The 20,246-nt window shown below is 42.7% G+C and overlaps 1 protein-coding gene across 2 annotated transcripts; it reads right to left on the bottom strand.

The window, feature by feature from the left end:
- Positions 1 to 6,813: 6,813 nt before the first annotated feature.
- Positions 6,814 to 19,101, bottom strand: LOC121565126 (A disintegrin and metalloproteinase with thrombospondin motifs 8). 2 transcript variants are annotated; one of them, XM_041875996.1, is made up of 9 exons: positions 18,003 to 19,101; positions 15,190 to 15,429; positions 14,238 to 14,370; positions 13,660 to 13,827; positions 10,618 to 10,910; positions 9,914 to 10,100; positions 9,580 to 9,752; positions 9,274 to 9,449; positions 6,814 to 9,078 (listed from the first exon to the last, which is right to left on the bottom strand). In XM_041875996.1, the coding sequence occupies exons 1-9, from the start codon at positions 18,765 to 18,767 to the stop codon at positions 8,346 to 8,348; spliced, it is 2,868 nt and encodes a 955-aa protein (XP_041731930.1). In that variant the 5' UTR covers positions 18,768 to 19,101; the 3' UTR covers positions 6,814 to 8,345. The 2 variants fall into 2 exon arrangements, with proteins under 2 accessions (XP_041731930.1, XP_041731935.1); XM_041876001.1 differs by having other exon boundaries at positions 18,345 to 19,101.
- Between the last annotated feature and the right edge of the window lie 1,145 nt (positions 19,102 to 20,246).

Here is a 20,246-nt window from a genome sequence, read left to right as displayed (position 1 = left end):
TCTACCTGATTACTATTTAAAAGCCTGTGTAGTGAAGCTGTAGTGTTTAACTACCGTATTTTCCGCACTATAAGGCGCACCGGATTATAAGGCGCACCTTCAATGAATGGCCTATTTTAGAACTGTTTTCATATATAGGGCGCACCGGATTATAAGGCGCATAGAATAGAAGATACTGTAGTCAAACGAATTGACTGGGGTTGCGTTATGCATCCACTAGATGGAGCTGTGCTAAAAGGAATGTCAACAAAACAGTTAGATAAAGTCAAACTTTATTAAGCGTTCTGACAACTCCGTTCACTCCCATGGTAATGTTGTTCAAACGTTAATGTGCATATTAACAATATCTCCCAGCCTTGCTCACTCTTCTCCCAAACGTGGAGGGGAACCTTTCCCTGATTCAGTAAACACGTAGTAAAAGAAACAGTCTGATACCACTAAATCAAACGTTAGTGCATAACTCAACATTGTTCAGTTACATATAACACGTAAAGCTCACTTTTTCAGTTCATTCCCCATCCACGAACCCCTCGAATTCTTCTTCTTCAGTGTCCGAATTGAACAGTTGGGCGACTACGGCATCCAACCTGCCCGGCTCCCTCTCGTCATTATCTGAGTCAGTGTCGCTGCTGTTGCCTGGCAGTTCAGAGATTATTCCTGCCTTCGTGAAAGCTTTGACCACAGTTGAGACCGATATATCAGCCCAGGCATCCACGATCCATTGGCAGATAGTGGCGTAAGTCGCCCGGCGCTGTCTCCCCGTCTTGGTGAACGTGTGTTCGCCTTCTGTCATCCACTGCTCCCACGCAGCTCGCAGTCTAGCTTTGAACGCCCTGTTGACACCAATATCTAGCGGCTGGAGTTCTTTAGTTAATCCACCCGAATGACGGCAAGCTCCAATTAGTTTGCTTCACTTGTTTTTTGACAGCATCGGTGATATGGGCGCGCATTGAGTCGTAGATCAATAGGGACGGAGCTGTGTGGAAAAAGCCACCCGGTCTCTTGACGTAAATTTCTCTCAGCCACTCACTCATCTTTTCCTCATCCATCCATCCCTTCGGGCTAGCTTTGATGACGACGCCGGCTGGAAAGTTCTCTTTTGGCAAGGTCTTCCTCTTGAAAATAATCATGGGTGGAAGTTTCTGGCCATTAGCCTGGCAGGCGAGAACTACAGTGAAGGATGACTTCTCATTCCCTGTGGTACGTACAGACACCGTACTGGTCCCCGTTTTCTCCACAGTGCGGTTCACGGGAATATCAAAGGTGAGTGGAACCTCGTCCATGTTGGTGATGTGCTCTGGCCGGATCTTCTTTTCAGTGATCTTCTTTTTTGCAGTATGCGCGGAAAGTGACCAGCTTTTCTTGGTAATCTTTTGGCAGTTGCTGCGAGACGGTAGTTCGTGTGCGGATGGAGAGATTACGTCTTTTCATAAAACGAAAGCACCAAGAAGGACCGCCTCGAAATTCATCGATTGTCATGTCCCGTGCTAGCGCTGTTGCCTTCATTCGAATAGTGACTGTAGAGACGCTTCTACTTGCTGCTCTCTGTTCAACAGCGCTGGAAGAAGATGTTGATGGAACAGCGCCGGAAGAAGATGGCTGCCGTTTTACAGCCCTCTAACCAATTGTACTATTATGTGTGTTTTTCCGCGTTATTTGTAATTTATTTTGTACATAATGTTTCTGCCATCGTCTCTTATAACCAAAGAGAGCTTCTGGATATCAGGACAGTGATTACTCACCTCGCGTTGGACGAACACTTTTTCTTCAACGAGGCGTTCGCGAAGGATATTCTACAGACTCCCGACAAGGCCCAGATCCCCGTCATTCGCGTGAGGAAGAGACGGAGATATCGTGGACGCAGATCCGGGTGCCTTGTAAGGATCCGACGGCGAACGAGTAAACTGCCTCTCCCATCAATCCTATTAGCCAACGTTCAAGCTTTGGAGAATAAAATGGACGATTTAAGATTACGGTTATCCTACCAACGGGACATTTAAAACTGTAATATCTTATGTTTCACGGAGTCGTGGCTGAACGACGACAATGATAACATTCAGCTAGCAGGCTATACGCTACATCGGCAGGACAGAACGGCAGACTCGGGTAAGACGAGGGGTGGCGGTCTCTGTATATTTGTAAACAACAGCTGGTGCACAAAATCAAATACTAAGGAAGTCTCAAGGTTTTGCTCGCCTGAGGTAGAGTATCTTATGATAAGCTGTAGACCACACTATTTACCAAGAGAGTTTTCATCTATATTTTTCATAGCTGTCTATTTACCACCACAAACCAATGCTGGCATTAAGATTGCACTGAATGAGTTGTACAAGGCCATTAATCAACAGGAAAACGCTCATCCAGATGCAGCGCTCCTAGTAGCAGGGGACTTTAATGCAGGGAAACTTAAATCCGTTCTACCTAATTTCTACCAGCATGTTAAATGTGCAACCAGAGGGGAAAAAACTCTAGACCACCTTTACTCCACACACAGAGACGCATACAAAGCTCTCCCTCGCCCTCCATTTGGCAAATCTGACCATAACTCTATCCTCCTGATTCCTGCTTATAAGCAAAAACTGAAGCAGGAAGCACCAGTGATTCGGCTAATAAAAAAGTGGTCAGATGACGCAGATGCTAAGCTACAGGACTGTTTTGCTAGCACAGACTGGAACATGTTCCGGGATTCTTCAGACAGCATTGAGGAGTACACCACATCAGTCACTGGCTTCATCAATAAGTGCATCGATGATGTCGTCCCCCACAGTGACCGTACGTACATACCCCAACCAGAAGCCATGGATTACAGGAAACATCCGCACTGAGCTAAAGGGTAGAGCTGCCGCTTTCAAGGAACGGGACTCTAACCCGGACGCTTATAAGAAATCCCGCTATGACCTCCGACGAACCATCAAACAGGCAAAGAGTCAATACAGGTCTAAGATTGAATCATACTACACTGGCTCTGACGCTCGTCGGATGTGGCAGGGCTTGAAAACTATTACAGACTACAAAGGGAAGCACAGCCGCGAGCTGCCCAGTGACACAAGCCTACCAGACGAGCTAAACCACTTCTATGCTCGCTCGAGGCAAGCAACACTGAAGCATGCATGAGAGCACCAGCTGTTCCGGACGACTATGTGATCACGCTCTCCGTAGCCGATGTGAGTAAGACTTTTAAGCAGGTCAACATTCACAAGGCCGCAGGGCCAGACGGATTACCAGGACGTGTACTCCGAGCATGTGCTGACCAACTGGCAAGTGTCTTCACTGACATTTTCAACATGTCCCTGACTGAGTCTGTAATACCAACATGTTTCAAGCAGACCACCATAGTCCCCGTGCCCAAGAACTCTAAGATAACCTGCCTAAATGACTACCGACCCGTGGCACTGACGTCTGTAGCCATGAAGTGCTTTGAAAGACTGGTCATGGCTCACATCAACAGCATAATCCCAGAAACCCTAGACCCACTCCAATTTGCATACCGCCCCAACAGATCCACAGATGATGCAATCTCTATCGCACTCCACACTGCCCTTTCCCACCTGGACAAGAGGAACACCTACGTGAGAATGCTATTCATTGACTACAGCTCAGCATTCAACACCATAGTGCCCTCAAAGCTCATCACTAAGCTAAGGATCCTGGGACTAAACACCTCCCTCTGCAACTGGATCCTGGACTTCCTGACGGGCCGCCCCCAGGTGGTAAGGGTAGGTAACAACACATCTGCCACACTGATCCTCAACACGGGGGCCCCCTCAGGGGTGCGTGCTCAGTCCCCTCCTGTACTCTCTGTTCACCCATGACTGCATGGCCAGGCACGACTCCAACACCATCATTAAGTTTGCCGACGACACAACAGTGGTAGGCCTGATCACCGACAACGATGAGACAGCCTATAGGGAGGAGGTCAGAGATCTGGCCGTGTGGTGCCAGGACAACAACCTCTCCCTCAACGTGACCAAGACAAAGGAGATGATTGTGGACTACAGGAAAAAAAGAGGACTGAGCACGCCCCCATTCTCATCGACGGGGCTGTAGTGGAAGGGGTTGAGAGCTTCAAGTTCCTTGGTGTCCACATCACCAACGAACTATCATGGTCCAAACACACCAAGACAGTCGTGAAGAGGGCACGACAAAGCCTATTCCCCCTCAGGAGACTAAAAGATTTGGCATGGGTCCTCAGATCCTCAAAAAATTCTACAGCTGCACCATCGAGAGCATCCTGACTGGTTGCATCACCGCCTGGTATGGCAACTGCTTGGCCTCTGACCGCAAGGCACTACAGAGGGTAGTGCGTACGGCCCAGTACATCACAGGGGCAAAGCTCCCTGTCATCCAGGACCTCTATACCAGGCGGTGTCAGAGGAAGGCCCTCAAAATTGTCAAAGACTCCAGTCACCCTAGTCATAGACTGTTCTCTCTGCTACCGCACGGGCAAGCGGTACCGGAGTGCCAAGTCTAGGTCCAAAAGACTTCTCAACAGCTTCTACCCCCAAGCCATAAGACTCCTGAACAGCTAATCATGGCTACCCGGACTATTTGCACTGCCCCCCCCCCCCATACTTTTTACGCTGCTGCTACTCTGTTAAGTATTTATGCATAGTCACTTTAACTCTACCCACATGTACATATTACCTCAACTACCTCAACTAGCCGGTGCCCCCGCACATTGACTATGCAACGGTACCCCCCTGTATATATAGCCTCCCTACTGTCACTTTATTCTATTGTATATATAGCCTCCCTACTGTCACTTTATTTTTACTTCTGCTCTTTTTTTCTCAACACTTTTTTGTTGTTGTTTTATTCTTACTTTTTTGTTTAAAATAAATGCACTGTTGGTTAAGGGCTGTAAGTAAGCATTTCACTGTAATGTCTGCACCTGTTGTATTCGGCGCATGTGACCAATAAAATTTGATTTGATTTGATTTGATTTGAACAACCCACTGTTCGAGTTTGTCCTCTAACTGTGGCCATCTCGCTTTGTTCCCGCGGAAACTCTGTTTAGTCTTCTTTACTTGGCGCAGGTCATCTTCTTGCTTCCTCCACTTCCGTACCATTGATTCATTAATGTTGAATTCTCTCGCTGCTGCTCTATTCCCATATTCTACTGCATGACCGACAGCCTTGAGCTTGAACTCTGCGTCGTAAGCGTGTCTCTTGAAAGGTGCCATTTTGGGGTCTTTATACACACACAAGTGGTGTGGGACTGTGAGTAAGCACAATACCGGTGTGTACTGGCTACCGTAATGCTGCAAGTGGTGCGGCTTTGTAGTTTACCAGTCGTACTGAAACATTTCATTATTATTAAATTGTTTTTATTGGTTTTTCATACTGAAACATTTTGACAGAGCACCTTGAGCGCCGTGTACAACCAGTATGGATCAACCAATTAACCAATTGATCCATATATAAGGCGCTCCGGATTATAAGGCGCACTGTCGTTTTTTGAGAAAATTAAAGGCTTTTAAGTGCGCCTTATAGTGCGGAAAATATGGTACTTATTTACTACCAACATCAAGTAGTAAAAACCTCTACCTGGTTACTACTGGAAACACTACTGTTTTCCTACTGAACACTCCATAACTGTACTTGTGTATCTTGCGTAGTGCATAAATTACACATTCACTACACAATTCCTACAAGTCTCTACATAGTCACTACTGCACAAATAGGTTTTGTGTAGTAATTCAGTAGTACTTTTTCATGAGGGGAGGCCCAGGCTTTTGTGGCGCAGGGAGTAGTGTTTGCACCTTTGCATTGCAGGATCCATGGATCGAGCCCCTGTTACAGCTCACTCTCACTCTCCACATTGGCCTGTTACAGTTTTCAAGATTTTTCATAAACTGTAGATGGCTTCAACAGGGTTTGCAGCTCCCTGCGTGTAAGGCCCTTAACCAGTAGCCCAACTGGGACTTGAACACCTTAACCATAACACCAAGAGGTCCAAACCCGTTGACAAGGTTGCTTTGTAGCCTATTAGGCCACTAGTAACACTACCTTTCTTACCCTATCATATTATGTAGCCAACCCACTGGGCACAAACATCAATTCAACGTCTATTTCACATTGGTTCAATGTAATTTCATTGAAATTACGTAGAAACAATGTTGATTCAACCAGTGTGTGCCCAGTGGGAAGCCTCTTAGCATCGCATTGAATTGCCCTAAGAATCCATGAGCAGAATCCATGAGCTCTGCCCAAAAAATGTTGTGTGGAAATGACAATGGAAAATCTTTTTGAATTTGATTTGTCATGTATCCAAAGCAATTAGCTATAATTTCTGCAGGCATAGCTGCAGGTTCCTCTCTGAATATGTTATTGTTATACTGTGGTCAAGAGTCTGCAGACACAGTTCTGGACCATTCTATTGGATGATACTGGGTATAGTCCGTTAGCCTCTGAATTCTTCTGTTTGGATGAGGATCATGCTGTCAAAAAGCTCCTTTCATATTGGCTACGGTACCTCTGAAAGCTAACTGATCAAGATGTTTTCATGTAATACAATAAGCCCATAAATGCTAGTCAGAAGAACAGAAAATATGGACCAAGGATAATTTAAAACGTACTTTCATTGTCTGATGTGTATGTCCATCTACTGGGAAGATTGTTCAATGTCTGTAGTTTGTATTTTGATTCTCTGTGTTTAACCAGCAGACTGCAGTGGAAGGAGAAGCAGGCCTGTTGTAGGCCAAACATAGCTAAAGTGGGTCTTTAACCTTCCAAACGGGTAAAAAATAAAGAGACAACTCAATGCTTACAGCATTTAGTAAAATGTGATGTATTTTATCATTTTATTGTAGACATAAATCTCAAAGACAGCAGCATCTGAAAATGTTATAATTTCATGCCCAAGGTAAAAACTTTACAAAAATAAATAGCTTTAAAAAGGAAGCTACAATAATAATAATAATAATAATAATAATAATAATAATAATGATAATAATAATATAGTATGGTCCTTCACTGAAGGTATATCATATTTTGCCTTTTTTGTTTTATGACATACAAAACTAGAATGAGAAATCAAACTTATACATACAGACATCTGACAAACAGAGCATTCTTCGCATTATGAATAATAACATTTTAAACACAACTATGAAATTATTACAAACAAAGGAGTTGTTCTTTATGCAAATTATACAAATAGATAATATTTTTGATGCACCATAAGATACCATTTCACACATCATGTGTTTATCATGAATTTGGTTGTACTTCCAATTCTCTGTAGCCATAGAATTCCTTTAAAATACTACAAATATGTACAGAACAGAGAAAAAGTCCCGTTACACTGATTTGCCTCCGATCAGATTCCTGACCATTGTCTTTGCTAAACTAAATTTTACACAAAGAAAGTGTAAACTCAAACTCTAATGTAATTTTTTTTTTATGAACACTAAAATGTCTGGTTCATTCTTACTACTAACTATGCTGGTTGTTTTTTTGTTACAAAGTATATTCTTCTATTTAGTGTCTGTCAATGTCTAATCTCGGAAGCACAGAACTAAAATCTTGCGTAATTGCGTCAGATTATATTACGTAGTCTGTCCATGAGAGATTAGTCAATGGCAGACCTAATCACCGGTATCATTTGAATGATTATGGGTGAATTTACATTTTCATCTGTAAGCGTATCAGTACCACAAATCATGAATCAATAAGATAGCAGATAGATTTTTCAACATAAGTTTTTTACAGGCAGTAAACACAATCTCACATTTAGAAAATATGTTTTTTTCCAAGAAAATGAAACAAAATAGCAAACCACAAGCAAGGTATCCACAAGCAAGGTATTTTACAAAATGTTCCATCTTGTGTACCTAAACAAATGTTTTACACAAACCCCTTTTACTCAAAATAATGAGCACTGTAAGTCGTTGTCTTGCAATAATAATGTCACATGTTATGGTAGGAATAGTATGCCTTTAGACTAACTTTATTAGCCCAGTTCATTTATTGGCTCCGAGTCTCTGACTGTATAGTTATGGGTTATATGCTGGAAAATTGAGGTATATTTAACCGCAATGGTGTTTGTCAGTAGGTTTTATGCAAAGTAATAGCTTTTAGGAGAGAATAATAATTCGCACACAGTACCTTTGTCTATTTTAACAAAACAACACATGTACATCCTGAGGTAGATCTCTATTGGTTCAAACTTCTCTAGTGGTTGTTAAAACATCAAGTCACAGGCCAGTGCCCTGTGACTTGTCCGGGTTAGTTAGTGTACTCTAGGGTTTCCCTGCTTTTCTCTAAAGCACGGTCGGGTCAGAGTGGTTAAGGGTCTACTACACTACCCCTACCAAAGTTTTCTCTATCTTCATGTCTCCTCGCTAGCACTCTTGGTAAACACACTCTCCCGACACTGGCGCAGGTTGCTTGTTGGCGTCACACATCTCCGACTCGACAGTCTTGCCGGTGTAGTCTATACAGACAACACTGCGTCGGCGTTCCCCCTGGCCACAAGTTCGTGAACAGGACGACCAAGGCCCCATTTGCCAGATGGGGCACGGCAGATCAGCACAGGGTCTGATATCGGTCGGTTTCAGGTCCTTATCGCAGGTATTGGAATGGAAACCAGCATTGTCTCTGCATTCGACGTTCCTTCGGGACCACCCAGAGCCGCAACTCTTGGAGCACTCTGACCATTCGCCCAAACGCCACTGGGGCACACCGAAAGCCTGGATCATATGCAACGAAGCCTTTCTCTCTTTGGATTTAGTGAAAGACACATCTTTGGGGATAAAGAATGTGTATTTGACCTTGGGTGGAGATTCCTCCCCAGCAGTGGCCAGCAACTGGATGGTGACAGCCTCCCTCAGTTGTCTGAAGCTCTGGATTCTCTCCAAGGTGGTGGACGAGCCACTGTACTTCAGCACAGCCCCAAGAACAGGGATATCCTGCTCCACTGTGGACACAGAGAAGTTACCATTCAGTATGTAGCCACCGCTCTCTTGCTTGATCGCCAGGTAGTTTCCATCGTGTTTGATGTTTCTATGGCTGCGCTGTTTGATGTCAATATTGGTAGCCCCGACAGGAATGGTCACAATGTCGCTATATCCGTAACTGAAAGAAAAAAGCAAATGTCTCATTACAGCTGTAATCACATCGGCAGCACAAAAGACAATCAACCAATAATACTGTCTAAATATGACTGTTATTTAGTCTGGATCATAATAAGATGATAATAGCTAAGACATTATATTAGGGTCATACATGCTTATTAGCATAATTGTAGTTGGAATATTTAGGTATACTCACATGGCTTTGTTGTATGAACCAGTGATCTTCCTGCAACTGAGGCCATTCCCACCACACAAGCCACACTTGTCAAGCCTCTTGTTGGAGCCGATCTCTTGGTCACAGCCCGCCTTGACACATTGGCCTTGTACACAGACAGACGTAGTGTCGGGACCACATGTGGTGCCATCGACAACCTATGGAGCACAAATGCAAACCTGAGGTCTCAATTTACTTAACACTGTGATTCACCAAACAGTGAAGGCAAGCTGTAAAATATTTATTTACAGTGGCCAACATTCTACAGATGATTTTTAGTGAACGTACCTTGGCTTCAAAGACTTTGAATTCACTGCTGCCTTTAGCCCGGCAGAAGAGTTTACACCTGTCCCGGGGCGACACACCAGTGTACTTTGGAATCCATTGCTTCATGTTCCCAAGAATATCCAGATAGTTGAAGCTGTTGTACTTCTCACACTGCTCCTCTCTAAAACTCTTCCCTGAGGTTGGAGAAAATGACAAAGCAAATTATCCATCAAACTAATATCAAAGCAGAGATATAAAATAAAAACATCTAGGTTAAAAACATCACTATAACTCACCATTACATAAAAAATAGTGAAATTCTGTAGTGCAAGTACCTAGACAAAATATGGCTTACCATCATTATCCTCACACGCCTGGGTGTTGCAGGACTGGTACTGGACTCTCTGGCCCTCGCAATACTTGCCGCCGTTCTGGGGCACGGGATCTGTGCACTCCCTGTAGGAGAACTCCACACCCCCTCCACATGTCCTGGAGCACTGTTGCCATGGTCCCCACGCGCCCCAGCCGCCATCCTCAACCACCTGTAGTAATGCCAAAACGAAACAGAGTGAGTACTGAGTGCCATGATAACATGAGCCGTCCAGCTCAACCACAGTCTAGGCTGAGGCTTCAGCGTCTCTTGGCATGCCATGTGTCTGTCAGTGTGGCACGCGTCTAATGTCTCCCACATTCCTGCCCTACATTTCACCACTTGCAGAACCCATGGTGCACTTGGCAAGACTAAAGTGAACTGTGTGTTTGTGCGCATGTGTGCATTCACAATGCTTTTATTAGTGGGTGAGCAAAAAGTATATTAACTGCCAGCATGTCAATTTATAAATAGAGTTTATTGACACATGCTAAAGAGCTTGTACTCTCAAAAGGACGGTCTTCCTTACAACGCAGGAAGGAAATACTCTATCACAGATAAATGAATACACATACAGTATAGTAACTAACAAGGCATTCTGAGACAGAGTTTGTGTCAATATGCAATATTACAAGACCAAATATGGGATAATTCTTTCCTCCCCTTTTCTGAGAAAAACTTGGGCTTACCTTTGGCTGCATGACCTCGTGGTCTGCCATGCATGCACCGTGCAGACAGCTCCTTTTGGTGGCGCATGTGGTGCCATCCGCCCAGTGGAGGCTGCCGTTTTTGGTAGTGCAGTGGGGCTTTCCTTCCTCCCTGCACCACAGCTGGCTGCAGACGTCACTGTCAGAGGTGTTGGGGCAGTGCACAAACTCCTCCCCAAACATCTGCTGGCACTGGTGGTCGAGGCTGTATGTGGTGCCTGGGAGTTCACTGGGTAACGGTAAGATGCTCTCCGGTGGATCCAAGAGGCAGTCCCCTGTGATTCAACACACAAGAGTTCTGTTTTTTTAAATCTAAAGGTTGTATAATGTGGAGATTTGACAGTGACTGTGACAGAAGCTGACTTTGTTGGAGTCTTCACACAATCACATTATGGACAGCTTGTGAAGCTTCGCAAACCCATGATCTCCTATTTGGAGAAATGTTCAATGAGCTTTAGTGTGATGTTGTTCTTGACCCAGTGATCAGACCACATTCTTAGCCACATACGTTCTCTTTGGAATCACTGACTAACTGATAAAGAACATTTGCTTGTAACAGCTGTTACTTTATGCTCGTGAGAACTGAAACCATCTCTGTATGTGTGACTCAGAGGAAAGGAAGGTCTTGATTAAATGTTACAAAATAATATTAATCTCTTCAAATAACAAACACATTGCCATTCACGCCCAATTTCAGCTATAAGTAGTATAGCACAAAATCTGGCAGCCAATCTCTAATTTCCCTAGGATGTCTCCAATGTACAGTGCATTCGGAAAGTATTCAGACCCCTTGACCTTTTCCACATTTCGTTACGTTACAGCTTTATTCTAAAATTGATTAAAATGTGGGGGGTTTTCTCATCAATCTATTACACAATACCCCATAATGACAAAGCAAAAACTGGTTTTTAGACATTTCTGCAAATGTATTAAAAATTTAAATAAACTGAAATATCACATTTATATAAGTATTCAGACCCTTTACTCAGTACTTTGTTGAAGCACCTTTGGCAGCGATTACAGCCTCTGGTCTTCTTGGGTATGACGCTACAAGCTTGGCACACCTGTATTTGGGGAGTTTCTTCCATTCTTCTCTGCAGATCCTCTCAAGCTCTGTCAGGTTGGATGGGGAGCGTCGCTGCACAGCTATTTTCAGATCTCTCCAGAGATGTTAGATCGGGTTCAAGTACGGGCTCTGGCTGGGCACTCAACGACATTCAGAGACTTGTCCCAAAGCCACTCTTGCGTTGTCTTGGCTGTGTGCTTAGGGTCGTTGTCCTGTCGGAAGGTGAACCTTCACCCCAGTCTGAGGTCCTGAGCAGGTTTTCATCAAGGATCTCTCTGTACTTTGCTCCGTTCATCTTTCCCGCTGAAAAACATCCCCACAGCGTGATGCTGCCACCACCATGCTTCACCATAGGGATGGTGCAAAGTTTCCTCCAGAAGTGACTCTTGGCGTTCAGGCCAAAGAGTTCAATCTTGGTTTCATCAGACCAGAGAATCTTGTTTCTCATGGTCTGAGAGTCTTTAGGTGCCTTTTGGCATTCTCCAAGCGGGCTGTCATGTGCCTTTTACTGAGGAGTGACTTCCGTCTGGCCACTACCATAAAGGCCTGATTGGTGGAGTGCTGCAGAGATGTTTGTCCTTCTGGAAGGTTCTCCAATCTCCACAGAGGAACTCTGGAGCTCTGTCAGAGTAACCATTGGGTTCTTGGTCACCTCCCTGACCAAGGCCCTTCTCCCCCGATTGCTCAGTTTGGCCGGGCGGCCAGCTTTAGGAAGAGTCTTGGTGGTTCCAAACTTCTTCCATTTAAGAATGATGGAGGCCACTGTGTTCTTGGGGACCTTCAATGCTGTAGAAATGTTTTGGTACCCTTCCCCAGATCTGTGCCTCGACAAAATCCTGTCTCGGAGCTCTACGTGCAATTCCTTCGACCTCATGGCTTGGTTTTTGCTCTGACATGCACGGTCAACTGTGGGATCTTATATAGACAGGTTTGTGCCTTTCCAAATCATGTCCAATCAATTGAATTTACCACAGGTGGACTCCAATCAAGTTGTAGAAACGTCAAGGATGATCAATGGAAACAGGATGCACCTGAGCTCAATTTCAAGTCTCATAGCAAAGGGTCTGAATAATTATGTAAATAAGGTATCTGTTTTTTATTTTTCATACATTTGCAAACATTTCTAAAAACCTGTTTTCACTTTTCCATTATGGGGTATTGTGTGTAGATTGATGAGGATTTAAAAAATTTGAAACCATTTTAGAATAAGGCTGTAACGTAACAAAATATGGAAAAAGGGAAGGGGTCTGAATACTTTCCGAATGCAACTGCAGAGAGTCTTTTGCATATAAGCAAACCTGAGGTGAGAAACTACAGGTGGAGGTAACATTGTGAACACTTGTGAAGCCTGCATGTATAATGCTTTATAACATGTTATAAGCATTATGAGCCTTTATAATGTCTTACAATAAGTAACTTCTCCTGGCGTATTTATTGTCATTTTCAGAGGCCATAATTTGTTTAAGCGGGTAGACATTGTAAAAGAAAATACAGAATTGAAAACTGGGCCCTCATAACAGAGTGATTTAACCTAGAAGGCTCTAGCAAAAACAGACCTAGAAGGCACTAGTAAAAACAGACCTAGAATGCTCTAGTAAACACAGACCTAGAATGCTCTAGTAAACACAGACCTAGAATGCTCTAGTAAACACAGACCTAGAAGGCTCTAGTAAACACAGACCTAGAAGGCTCTAGTAAAAATGGCGCTACCAGCAACTGCTGAGTTTAATTTTTCATTCACGTCCAGCCTTCTGACCTCAACATACAGTATTCAGATATTGCAGTAGAATAAAACAAGTACAATAGTTGTAAAAAAAAAAGTTATTGTAATATCAAATCAATTAAAAACTTTCAATAAAGATAAACACTTTCTAACACTTTCCTCATAGAAAGTGTTACCAAATAAGTTTTATTTGCCTATATCAGAGTTGTCAGTGTTGTTTATCAGCATGACATACCGTGTCCATTGTCAAAGAACTCTGTGATGTAGAGAGCACTGCAAGGGGACCAGGGGAAAGTCTTGTTGAGGTGAACGAACAGAGGGGCCATCATGTGATGGCCGCCTAGATTCCCAAACATCCTCTCGCAATTCTTGGAGTCGTCGTGTGGCATACTCAGCACATGGCCTAAAGGAGAACAATACTGTATCAGTATTCAGTACCGATCATGGGACGAAAGAGGGATCCTGAAAACCCCTTCAAATTAAATTAAAGCTATTTAAGGTACGCTATGGAAGTAAAGTTACTAATAGTTTACATCTACATTAGGCTTGGGGGTTGACTGTATGGTTCATATCAAGTTCTTATCTCATTAAACCACACAATTATTAGTTGTAGGCTAACAAACTTTTGCATAAGCTTTCGGCTCATGGGTGTGCCCCTTTCTGTCCAAATGAAGTTATTTGTGGACAATATGTCTGTGCATTTAGCGGACCATTTTTGACAAGAGGCAAAATGTATGTAGACCTATAGTATCTTTATACATGGTCAATATAGAAGTTTGAGAAAGTTGATTTTTTTTAATGCACAAGTCATACCAAGTTCATGGGCAGCAGTGAAGGCTGCTTGAAGTCCATTGTCCTCAATGACAGAGCAACTCCTTTTTGGATCACACATGGTTCCCACATCAGCAACCCCTAGGGTGTCACAACTCTGATGTCCACAAATATCCTGGAAGACAGACAGCAGCGGTTTCAAACAGTGAATCTTTAGACAGCGTTTCTATTTGTCCCTGGTTGTTTTTTTTCTATTTTCATTAGAGAGCTTATGCCAAAAAAACTTGTTTGTCAATGTTTCCATCATAAAATGAAGCAAATAAATATTCCTGGCAGACAGAAGCAGATCTATGATGTGGGGAAATTAATGGTGTGGTATCAGAGATATATTTCAACAACATGCCTCAACATTTTCCCTTCACATGTCAGGCTGGCTCTCTGTGACTGAGATAAATGTTTCCTGGGGCCTATGACCCAAACCACAAGACATAACTGTACATGATTCAAAGGACATCTGGACTTAGAGCGACATGCTGAATTCAACTCAGCATGTGTACACCTTGTTTTGCAGAAGCATCACTCACTGGAGACCGCATGTGCAAACTACTTCCAATTTAAGTTTCAAGTTTTTGGTTTATCTTATGGCGAGGCATGTGGCACACATTCTTTGGCAGGTCAAATTCAGGGCAGCAACATTACACCCATACCCTGGCCATTTTAAGGGATGTCATCGTCACTCAAGGCTGATTTGTAACCATTCTAAAAATAGCTCATAGGAGAGCCCTTTAGCCCTATAGGTTTCAAAGCTCATCCGATCTGATTCATTGACACAGGCAATTGTATTTCATTAGAGGATACATAATCAAATATATCACTGTTTGCTTACATTATTTCATTAACTCTCCAAACCATACGGTAATATGGTTATGGAATACGGGGTTGGGGAGATCCTGTGACATTGTAACAGTATACATATGGGGCAGACAGTGCTCACCTCTCGGGTGAAAAGTAGAGCAGTGTCATAGTGCTCAGGATGCCTCTGGCTGGCCGGGTTGAACTGCTGTTGCCAGGCACAGAAATTCCGCAGAGCGACTCCTCCGTTATTGGAGAGTGACGGTCCAACCTCCTCGTCTTCCACCACCACCATTTTCACCACCACCATGTGGACAGAGTTCTTGATACTGGGATGTTTGTAAAGCTGGGCAGCCACAGAGACCAAGGTAAGGATATAGTGCTGGAGCAAGGGAGGACAACAGGCAGTTAGATATTAGGGAGGCTTACAAGGCAACACTGGTGGTGATGATTTGGGCTAAAATCCTAAAACTAAGTGAGTGAAATAACAGCCAGACTGGAATTAAACACACACACACATATACATATACATATACATATACCGGAGGAGTCGCTCTGCGGAATATATATATATATATAAGGAAGTATCTTTAAAAATGTCTAATTCTCACATGCTCTTTATCATTTGGATGACCCCAACATTGTTTAATGGTGATGATGCTAGTAGCAAGTCATAAGGAATGTGGAACGAAATTACTGCCAAAGCATAATTCTCCTGCCTGACCTTATCAGAGGTTTCCCAATCCCATCATTACTCACTATGACCTCTTACTTTTTAAATGATCTCATTACTCCAACTTAGTTTACGCCATGCATATCAGATAAACAGCAAGTGTGGAGAGCCTAGTCTTGCATAACAGAGCAGAGCAGAAACATTGTTCCTGCACCCAAAATATAGGCTATAATTATTTTCAATTGAAACAGAAATTCGTTTTTCTTTAAAGCATTTTGGCTGTGGGTGTTTCCGCATTGGTTGTTGGATTGAATTTCAACCTTGAACTAGCCTGTTTAGAAGACGTCCCACTGGGCACCGATGTCTGTTCAACGTCTAGTTTTGATTTACATTTGGTTGAGTTGTCAACCAACAGTGAATTCAATGTGAAATCAACAACAAATGTCACCATGTCATTGGATTTACAGTACCAGTCAAAGGTTTGGACACCTACTCATTCCAGGGTTTTTCTTTATTTTTACTATTTTCTACATTGTACAATAATAGTGAAGACATCAAAACTATGAAATAACACATATGGAATCATGTAGTAACCAAAAAAAGTGTTAAACAAATCAAAATATATTTTATATTTGAGATTCCTCAAAGTAGCCACCCTTTGCCTTGATGACAGCTTTGCACACTCTTGGCATTCTCTCAACCAGCTTCATAAGGTAGTCACATGGAATGCATTTCAATTAACAGGTGTGCCTTGTTAAAAGTTAATTTGTGAAATGTATTTCCTTCTTAATGCGTTTGAACCAATCAGTTGTGTTGTGACAAGGTAGGGGGGTATACAGAAGCTAGACCTATTTGGTAAAAGAGCAAGTCCATATTATGGCAAGAACAGCTCAAATAAGCAAAGAGAAACAACCGTCCATCATTACTTTAAGACATGAAGGTCAGTCAATCCGGCAAATTTCAAGAACTGTGAAAGTTTCTTCAAGTGCAGTCGCAAAAATCATCAAGTGCTATGATGAAACTGGCTCTCATGAGGACCGCCACAAGAAAGGAAGACCCAGAGTTACCTCTGCTGCAGAGGATAAATTCATTCGAGTTACCAGGCTCAGAAATTGCAGCCCAAATAAATGCTTCACAGAGTTCAAGTAACAGACACATCTCAACATCAACTGTTCAGAGGAGACTGCGTGAATCAGGCCTTCATGGTCGAATTGCTGCAAAGAAACCACTAAAGGACACCAATAAGAATAAGAGACTTGCTTGGGCCAAGAAACACGAGCAATGGACATTAGATTGGTGGAAATCTGTCCTTTAATCTGTCTGATGAGTCCAAATTTGAGATTTTTGTTTCCAACTGCTGTGTCTTTGTGAGACGCATAATAGGTGAACGGATGATCTCCACATGTGTGGTTCCCACCGTGAAGCATGGAGGAGGGTGTGTGATGTTGTGGGGGTGCTTTGCTGGTGACACTGTCTGTGATTTATTTAGAATTCAAGGCACACTTAACCAGCATGGCTACCACAGCATTCCCATCTGGTTTGCGCTTAGTGGGACTATCATTTGTTTTTCAAAAGGACAATGACCCAACACACCTCCAGGCTGTGTAAGGGCTATTTGACCAAGAAGGAGAGTGATGGAGTGCTGCATCAGATGACCTGGCCTCCACAATCACCCGACCTCAACCCAATTGAGATGGTTTGGGATGAGTTGACCGCAGAGTGAAGGAAAAGCAGCCAACAGGTGAAGCTGGATGAGAGAATGCCAAGAGTGTGCAAAGCTGTCATCAAGGCAAAGGGTGGTTACTTTGAAGAATCTAAAAACTAAAATATTTTGATTTGTTTAACACTTTTTTGGTTACTACATCATTCCATCTGTGTTATTTCATAGTTTTGAAGTCTTCACTATTATTCTACAATGTAGAAAATAGTAAAAATAAAGAAAACCCTTGAATGAGTAGTTTGTCCAAACTTTTGACTGGCACTGTAGGTTAAAAGTTGGGTGGGGGAAAAAAAGGAAATGCCCTTACATCGACTTTTTGCTAATCTAATCAGTTTTCCACGTTGATTCAAAGTCATCACATTGATTTTTTTGGTTTACATTATGTGGAAACAACTTTGATTCAACCAGTTTTTGTGCACAACACAAGTGTCATTACAATTCCAGTGTTGTAAATTATCAATACAGAATTTGGTGACAGTATGGCACTTTCATTTTTGTTAAATGCAATCAAATAAATGAATCAGCATGGGCTATATTAATCGAATAATCGAATATATCCTACCTTTATCTCATCTCCATAGAAATGTGTCATCGACATGTCTGCAACCACCAGCGTTTCAATAAATCGTGGTGCTGATACAAAGCGTTTCCCTCGTAATTGTCTCTCAGGATCTTTTTCCTCATGCATAAAACTTTCCTTGTCTGCTTTTACACGACTCTCCTCACTCAGTTGATCAAAGACAGTTTGAGTGTTATTTGGTGCTTCTGTGGCTGACCTTCTTTTGATAAAATGTAACTGTTCAGTGGACCTCTCCCTTCTCCCTGAGCCGAGCACTTTGGGCTCAATTAAATACTCATCCCCGTCTGTAACAAACGATCCAAGGATGCCATAACAGATACTGACCGCAACAACAGAATCTTGGTTGGAGTCCACAGTCCCCGAGTAAAAACAGCTTCTCAAATCTCTTTCCATTTCCTCAGTCTTGTTTATCAAGTTGTGAAAGTCAGTTTCAGTTTCAGCATCAGATGAAGTGTATCTCCCTTGGGCACCTGAGGCGCTGCGTAAAGTGTGGATATCTTTTGCTTTGATGCGTTGAATTGTCAGTGTAGGAGATAAGAAACTGTTATCCGGGCTTAAATTCAAAGTGAAATCTCGGCCAAAGGCACTGAGTCTAAACCTCGGCTGTTCTTCACTTCGCTTCGAAAAACGACGGCTGCTTCTTCCATTTATCCTGACAGGTACAATTTCCTCGGATTCAAACAATTTCGAAAGTGATTTGTCGATTACGCACAGGACTAGTAAAACGAAACACCGTTTTGAACACATCTTCTGCAATGGAAATTGCACTCAAAAAGTTATTAAAACAAAGACAAGCTTTCAACCAAAATTCCGGACCAAGCCCAAACGCCGCTGGGCTCGTCAATTGATAGTGTCTGTAGTCTGTAGAAAATATTGAGTCAATTTGCTATTTTTAGTCTTAGCGACCTCTTAACTGAAATAATTGTTCAGCAATATAATGTAACAAAAATCCACTGCTGTATAGTCAGTCTGTGTCGAGAATGTCTGATATTTTTAGTTGAATTGTGTGATCTTCATTGCTATTATAGCGGAGCTAAAATACTGTTCTACCACTCGGCAGCGCCACTGAATACTAGGAGTAGCGGAGGTATTTATACTTGTCTTTCCTGGACAGAAGCGGATTGTTTTTTATATTACTCGTTGCCTCAAATTCTCCTCCCACTCGTACCTCATGAGAAACTCTTGGATAAAACGGATCCAATGAGAATAGACCGACACTCCCCCCCCTTCTGAAATAGCTGCAGTTTGACAACCCTGCAACTAATATTAACTCGGCAAAGGCCTACAGCACAGGACGCTGCAAGCTGGACACCCATACTATAATTTAAGGGCTCGGTCAGTTATTTCTAAACTTTGAGTGACTGCCAGTGCAGTGACCCCCAAGTGACTCCCATAAATAGGCTATAGCATACCCACCACGACCATGATCCTCATCAGTCGAATAAATCAATGATAAAGGGATGTCATGGAATACATTAGAGAATTCTGTTTAAGAGCCAAGAGAGTCAAAAATGTCATATAATGTAAACAATGAACGCTGATATTACGTGGGGCTCATAAGCTTCGATGTAGCATTGGCAAAGGGACACATGTTAGCGCTAAATAAAAAGTAGGTTATTTTAGGTAATGTTCTGAAGAAGCATTTCAACCACAAGGTGGTAGTATTGGATTACAAAATAATGAGATGCCTTTTACGCGAGGGAATGACCAGAGATGCGCACTCCACTGCAGGCGCAACAGGTGTCGCTCTTTCTTAAACTATAGCCCATGTACTGCACACTGGAACAGGTTAGAGCAACATAAGTGATTATTGTTGGACATTTGTTGGAAATATTATTAGGCTATTTCTCAATCAATCTTGGGTGTACTTGCATTACGCATGGAGTTTGAACTGTTAAGTCATTAAGCCTAGTTACCCTGAACGATAATTAGTTTGTATAAGATTATAGTTTAATCAATCGATTAGTTGTGCCGGATTAAGTCATATTAGTTTCACCTGAATCTATAACTCACACTGTACAATTGGGCAGATTAAAAAAAAAAAAAAAAGTGTACTTTAGTAGGCTACTTTGTGGTAGGTAGGTGGTGAGTGTTCAACCTATTGCGTCAGAGACGCACTTTTGTTTCCGATAGTGGGAGGAGACAGTTCAGCTCTTGCCACATGTGAAAACAATGTTTAGAGCGCTACAAGTGGCTTCGGTTTAAAGCATAAACCAAGGGGGTAGA

The sequence above is a fragment of the Coregonus clupeaformis genome, chromosome 5 (assembly GCF_020615455.1).
Source record: "Coregonus clupeaformis isolate EN_2021a chromosome 5, ASM2061545v1, whole genome shotgun sequence".
In the NCBI taxonomy this organism is placed as follows: domain Eukaryota; kingdom Metazoa; phylum Chordata; class Actinopteri; order Salmoniformes; family Salmonidae; genus Coregonus; species Coregonus clupeaformis.
This window is presented reverse-complemented; position numbering and strand designations above follow the sequence as displayed.